We start from the raw sequence: 7,667 nt of genomic DNA, 5'->3' as shown, positions 1-7,667 counted from the left end.
AGAAATGATTTGCACAAATATATAACATGCAGTACAAGGAAACATTTAACTGGTCATGTGTCTGATGTCAGCTATTCAGTTTGTGCTAATTGTATCATTGCTTTCCAACTAATTTGAGAGCAACAAATTATCATTCTTCATCCTTTTTGTGCCTCAGCTCCTTATACCTGAGCCCATTAGATGCCCTGCTCTGGAAGGCTCAGCCACATTCCAGTACCTGACTTGCCTGTGCATTTTTTGTGTGCATGTGGCTTTTTTCTACTTCTTTCCTTAAATTCCTACTGATCATCCTGCATTTGGCTAGGATGCCTGCAACTCCAGTAAGTACCACTGGACCTTCCAGATTGAATCATGGTCTTCTGTATGCTTCCACAGCCCTGCACAGTGCTTAACCTACTGTATTATAATCACAGACTCATTTCTTGTCCTCCTTCCTGATTTGGATACAGAGCTATGTCCAAGAACTTAGCATAACACTTGGTTCATGAAAGTAAATGGGACAAATGCATTCAGTAAAAAGAAGGAAGTAGAAGGTAGATCCACTGTCTTAACAATCACAAACAGAGGAGTAAGAATTGCAGAGACACTGCTCTACTACGGCTGCCGCCGCTCTGACAAGGACTACCTGTACTGCAAGGAGCTGGCCCAGTTCCACCAGGACGGCCCCCTCACCCAGCTCAACGTGGCCTTCTCCCGGGAGCAGCCCCACAAGGTCTACGTGCAGCACTTACTGAACAGGGACAAGGAGCATCTGTGGCAGCTGATCCACGAGGCGGGCGCCCACATCTACGTCTGCGGGGATGCTCGGAACATGGCGAGGGACGTGCTGAACACCTTCTACGACATCGTGGCCGAGGTGGGGGCCATGGAGCATGCCCAGGCCGTGGACTACATCAAGAAGCTGATGACCAAGGGCTGCTACTCCCTGGACGTGTGGAGCTGGAAGCCACCCGGCCCCACCTCACTCGGCCCCTCGGGCCCCGCAGACTTGCCTCCCCGTGTAATCATTTTCGTGGCCCCCTTCTGCCAGTCTCCCAGGATGGGTTCTGCTAGGCCCTCCCCCAGGAGGCAGGCCCAGGAGCAGAAACTGGTCCAGGCCCTGAGGCGCAAGCCCTGGAGCACCCCAGCCCTGCGGCAAGTGGTCAAGGGTGTGTGTTGTGTGAACACCTCGGGAAGCTAAGCTAGAGGGACATATACAGCGTGGTGGGCACCCACCTATGGCTACATCATCAGCTGTCAAACCTGGGACCATTCCTCCCACTACTCTCTGCTCTGTAATTTCTGGTATTCAGAATAGTTTTCTCTCTCACTCCCTCATATATAATCTAGTCCAGAGTACAACACAGAGACATTCTGAATGTCTCTGCAATCCATCTGCTTTTCCTATGACTCATACCATTGCAGTTCAAACTACTACCATCTCTTACTTGAACAAAAGAAATATTACCAAAAATAATTTACCCAACTTTACTTTTACTCCTTTCTAGCCTTTTCTCTTCATTGAAGCCAAAGTAATACAAAAATGTATCTTTTTGAAGATACATACCAGGTCAGAGTAATTTGCCTTCAATGAGCTCACTGCTCTGAGAAGAAAGGCCACGATCTTTAAGATTACCTCTAATGTGATGTGTGGCTCTCCCCACCAGGGCCTCCAGACTAAGTCATACCAATTTTCCCTCTGCTTCATAAACTGAGGTATACCTGTTTTCTCTCATTCTTTCATGATCTAAAATCTTTTCTAACTCAGGGGCTTTCTATTTGTATTTTTTTTCTACCTGGAATCCTCTATTTCTCTGCAACACCCTCCATTGCTGACATGTGCCTACGTCACTCCATTCATTTTTCAGAGAACAGTTCAAACATTCTTCCAGAAGAGCTTTCTCCATCTTCCCAATTAAATCTGGTCTCCCTACTCTCTCAACACTTGCTTTTTCCTTTAATATTCCCCACTGCAACTTGTAATCATATATTAACATATATGATTATCTAAATTAAATATGTTATTTCTTTTTTAAAATATTTTTATTTATTCATTCATTCATCCATGAGAGAGAGAGGCAGAAGCAGGCTCCATGCCAGGAGCCCAATGCAGGACTCGATCCCAGAACTCCAGGATTGTGCCCTGGGCCAAAGGCAGGCCCCAAACTGCTGAGCCACCCAGGGATCCCCTGATTATCTAAATTAATTTCTACTTTCCCTACTAGATTAAAACTGCTATGGAGATTAGGACTGTTTTGCTAAACATATCCCTAATGACCATCGTAGCACCTGTGACATAACAGATACTCCAAAAATATTTGTTGAACAAATTAATGATTTAAAACTACAAAAAAAACAACAAACAGTAAGAGTAGGAGCTTCTGGTAGTAACAGGGACAAGGCAAACAAGTTACTGAATCATCATGCTGAAATCAAACTAAAGCATCCTCACCATATGATTTTCTTTGCCTCAGACATCTTTGGAATGGTCAAAACCAGCTTTGTTTTAAAACAAACTGTCAAATGAGCAGCAGATGTAGCAGGTGTGTCATTAACATAAGAATCAGTTGGGTACACATAGGGCTCAGTCTTCTGCTATAAACTTTGCTGAGAGAGCAAAGAGGGCAAAACTTAAATATTGCTAAGATTGTGTGGATATGGAAAAGAAGGTACCAAAATGGAACAGCCAAGTAGGAAAATCCAACTGTTTCCCCTTCACTAATATGTATTAGTGTAAATGAAATAAAATGAAAGATAATGATCAGAAATTTATGAAAAACCTAAAAATTGTTTGGTTACAAAGATGTTTCTGTATAAGAGAAAAGACTGGGTAAATCAGGGAAGCTTTCATGACGAATATTGATCTTGATTATAGAGTGGGGTTCTTCCATGTATCAGAAATAACTTGGACAAAGACTGTGATGACAGTATTATACAATTTTCTTTTTCTTAGAAGCTCAGAGAATTAGAAAATTAGAAGTATCATGGTCACTTCAATTGACAGCTGCCACATAGACTTAGCCAGATATAGATGACCAAGGCTTTCTTAATTGGTTATTCCCAAGAAAACTAGACAGTTTTTTAAGATTTTATTTTTTTATTCATGAGAGACAGAGAGAAAGGCAGAGAAATAGGCAGAGGGAGAAGCAGGCTCCCCATAGGGAGCCCGATGTGGGACTTGATCCCAGGACCCCGAGATCATGACCTGAGCCAAACCACAGAGCCACCCAAGTGCCCCAGAACACTAGACATTTTAAACTTGACAATTTCTCTAAAATATAAAAGGAGAGAATGTTGGGTGTGAGGCAGTGAATAAAGGAGAAGGGGACGATTTTGGAAGAGTATTTTATAAGCAGATTTCAAAATCCCTTCCCTACAAAGTATCCAATATTGAAAGCTGAAATTTTATCTTTCTATCTTTGGATTAGTTTTATGTGAAGGATAAATTACAATGTTGATTGATTTACTTCTTTTATTTCTCTGATTGCAATCAGTATTTGTAATACTTGTTTTAACTTTGGGGGTTTTGTGGGGTTTTTTGCAATTGCCTCTTTTACTTCTTAACAATTCATTTATAGTGCCAAGACAAAGGGGTTGATAATTTGAGGCCAAATTCTCCTTATTCTATTCCAAATTTGCAAAAATGAAGCAAAGGCAACATTTGTCAGCTTTCTGGCAGAAATATTTATGTTAGACAATCATATGTGTTGTTTTTGGAAAAGGAAAGCTAAAAACCTTACTTTCTCATCCCTACATAAAACAAATTTTGGACTATATAACAGCCCTTAATGCCAACTTCAATGTGTAGAATTCCAGCAGTTGGATTTTTTTTTTTTTCTGAAATGACTTCAGTATTCTGTGTGCCTGTGGCTTTATAAAAAGCACCCATCTCTTTATTGAATACCACAAACATTCTCCAGGTTATCTCTCTCTTCAAGCCAAATATATTGGTTTTGAAATTGTTAGGATCAGTGTGGCTTGAAAAGACAGATTGTGGGCCCTCGTAGCTGTCTGCTGAATAAATCTGTTTCTTTTGTCCCTCTTTCTCTTTCCACCCCCACCAAAGTGCCTTCTGTTTCTTTTTTTTTTTTCCACCCAACAATGATTCCCTGTAGATATTGATTAAAATTTGGAAAACAAAAGCTCAAAATATACTTGGAATATCCTAACAAAAATTTGAAGAGTGATTTGGGCATGATGGTTTGGTGTCTCAACTTTTTTGGGGAACTTGACATTTGAAGTGAAAAATTAGGAGAACTATTGTATCATTCCTTCTGTTATGAAGTGACTTTTCAGAAGCAGTAAGTTCTGACACTTTATAATAGTAAACTTCCACATTTTCTATATAACTTACTTAGCTCCTTTGGTGCTAGTGGAGTCTCAGTATGGCACACAGCAAGTATTCCTAGACAAACACAGGTCTGAGGCAAGAACATAGGGTCCATTTCCTCCTGTACTGCCCTGACCAAGCTGCTTCCTCCAGTGATTTTACCTGCTGTGTACCCTACTTGCTTATTTCTAACATTCAAGATATTGTTGCATTGCATTATTTGTATAGAAGAAATTCAAGAAAACACTCAGGAGATATAAATATAAATTCATGTTAGTTCTAAAGAATAGCTACATTTAAAAACTACTTTTAGTTAAAGAGACACCATTTTATTTACATAACCTCAAAATGTTTCTGTCTTCTGTAAACACCAATTGTTGAACTTAAGCTTTTTTCTTCAATTGGACAGGAAATATTATTTGGTTATTGGGATTTATCATTATCTTTGCCAGTAGTAATGCTCTTTTGGAGATGAATATGTTCTAGGGCACAAAGACATACTTAAACTTTCCAAATATGAAAATGTCTTGTTTTTTTTTTTTTTACTTTGAATAAGATAGATTCACATTCTGAAATGGATGTGCATAGCAAATATCATAAATAAAAATGTTCCAACAAAACAACAAGCATTAAATAAATTGATAATATATATAAAATGCTCAGCACCTAATAGAAGCCTAAAATGAAATATTAGCCAACCATCTTTGTTCTCCAGCCAAGCTAGGAATTATAGAATAAAATTTGGGGAGGAAATTATGAAGACTCCTTTTCTTTCTCATAAAGATTCAAAAAGTAAAACATTTCCAATTACTTCCTATGAGATTTTTAGATTTTATAAGTATTCTTGATAAGCTTTAGGAGTTTTTTTCTTATTTCCTGTTAGGATTTTAATTATTATAAAATGATAGTTATATAACTATAGTTATATTCTGTGATATACTTATAAAGTGTTGTTACACTGATTACCAAGAATTATAATATTCTGATAGAAAATTAGTTGTAAAAGTTACCTGTACTCTGAGGCAATTTACATAGCAGTTGCTGAGGCTTGGTTTACTGCTCAACTTTCCATAATTTTATTCTAGAGTTTCAAGAAGACTGTATCATTTTCTTTGCTTGTTTCATTTCTGTCAAGTTAATATTTTGTGGTTAAATGGACTTCAAGCACTTTTATCAAACTCACAGGGTCTGCTTCCAGATTGAAGCAATTTTAAAACCCAGATAAGTGGCTGAAGTAAAAAGTTTTACTTTGAATGTTATGGAAGTACTCAATACAGTTTAAATAATCTCAGTTGTTTTGACATCATCAATGCTGGGACCTTTCAAGTCATTTTTCAATTCAGAGCTAATTCAATAAAATAAATTTTTTAAAAGATTTTATTTACTTATTCATGAGAAATACAGAGAGGAGAGAGAGAGAGAGAGAGAGAGAGAGAGAGAGGCAGAGACACAGGCAGAGGGAGAAGCAGCCTCCATGCAGAGAGCCTGACGTGGGACTCGATCCCCGGCCTCCAGGATCAGGCCCTAGGCTGAAGGCAGCGCTAAACCGCTGAGCCACCCAGGCTGCCTCAATAAAATGAATTTATAAAAGGTCAGCTTTTCATCTTGTAGGGTATTGTGACTATATAAAACCTTTTTCTAAAATGAATTTTTTATCTTATTTGTAATTTTTATTTTTTCAAATGCTGTCAAAATATTTGCTTTTCATAATTAGGGAAAAATTTGCATCATTTAAATCCTTTGTGCACATAATCTTACATTAAATGTACACATAATCTTAATACACTGGATTAGCTATTTTAAGTCTGGCACATTTTCATTAAAATAAAAGAAAATTTAATAGTTAAAAAGCTTTAATTTGGTTGTATTAATTTTTTAAAGATTTAATTTATTTATAAGAGAGAGAGAGAGAAAGCGGTGGGGGGGGGGGAAGGAGCAGAGGGAGAGGAACAAACAGACTCTGCCTTGAGCACACAGGACCCTGAGATCATTACCTGAGCCAAAACTAAGATTTGTGACTTAACTGACTGAGCCACTCAGGTACCCCTTGTTGCATTATTTTAAGAAATATTACAGATGTAATCTCAGCTATTGTTAAATATGTTAAATTTGTTTCAGCAAAGTATTTAGATTTATTATGAAGTCAATAAAAAAACCACATATCCTTTCTAAGCCTGTTGCTAACTGGATCTTGCTAAAGACATATTGATCTAGTTTAGTATTATTGTAGTTTCATGCCTAGGAATCTCAACGAAGATAAATAAAAAGGTAAGATTTTTAATTAGAAAAATATGCAGGGCACCAGGTGGCACAAAGTGTACACTCTTGATTTCAGCTCAAGTCATGATCTCAGAGTTGTGAGATCAAGCCCCATGTTGAACTCTATGCATAGTGCAGACACTGCTCTAGGTTGTCACTCTCTCTCTGTCTCTCTCTCTCTCTCAAATAAATAATCTTAAAAAAAAAGAACACTATACAATAATGGTATTATAGCCTCAGTAAAAATATATACACATACCAACATATTTCAGTTTTATAACCGAAGACAGCTTTGAATTTCATAAGCTCACTTAGGATTTATTAATTTGAATTTCAGTATCTGATGATTTAATAATAAAACTTTATAAAATAATTTATGTAGTAGAGATGCTAATTTTTGTAGCCTACATTTTTAGTACTCCAAATTGTGATTTCTTTATATTTAAAAATCAACCTTGCCAAAGTAAAGAACTGTAGCTATAATACAACCATGAATAAACTTCATTCTTTAGAGATTTCATAAACTACTTTAAATTATTATTCAATTCCCCAGTTTACAAGGGTGAGGGGTTGGTTCAACTCTCCTCAGACAACACATTCATACTTCTAAGAACACTGTTTACAAGGATAACATTGGTGCATAGCCTGCCCATGTGTCTATTATGATTTGAGTGGATAAGTTCAGGCCACATATTGGTGTCATAAGATGAAAATTATTGATTTATATGTATTATAAATTAAATTTTCAACCTTTTTTCATTGAAACAAGTAGTTTATATTTTGGATTTTCCTCAATCCTACCAATTTGCCAATCCTACCAGGTATCCACTACCATTATCTTCCTCTTTTCTTTCATTAAATGAGAAAGAAAAGAAGGTGGGTGGGTCAGAAGGACTTTGGAGACTCTTGGCATTTATGTAGGTATGTGTCCAAAAGCATCTAACTCTACTCTCAAAGTTTATAGAACTCCTTTAAAACATGTATAGCTATGCAGGAATTTCATTCCTAGCTATGGGAACTAATATTCTGTAATGTTTAAGAATATAAGCTCTGACATCACATACGAATTCAAATCCCCCCACAGCTCTTATAATCTATA

At 37.2% G+C, this 7,667-nt stretch overlaps 1 protein-coding gene across 1 annotated transcript; it reads left to right on the top strand.

Annotated features, from left to right (window-relative positions):
- Positions 1-408: 408 nt before the first annotated feature.
- On the top strand, positions 409-1,241 carry LOC102155337 (NADPH--cytochrome P450 reductase-like). The gene has a single exon (XM_038560239.1). The coding sequence runs from the start codon at positions 485-487 to the stop codon at positions 1,178-1,180; it is 696 nt and encodes a 231-aa protein (XP_038416167.1). The 5' UTR covers positions 409-484; the 3' UTR covers positions 1,181-1,241.
- Positions 1,242-7,667: the final 6,426 nt, after the last annotated feature.

Source organism: Canis lupus, chromosome 16 (assembly GCF_011100685.1).
Source record: "Canis lupus familiaris isolate Mischka breed German Shepherd chromosome 16, alternate assembly UU_Cfam_GSD_1.0, whole genome shotgun sequence".
Classification (NCBI taxonomy): Eukaryota; Metazoa; Chordata; class Mammalia; order Carnivora; family Canidae; genus Canis; species Canis lupus.
This window is presented reverse-complemented; position numbering and strand designations above follow the sequence as displayed.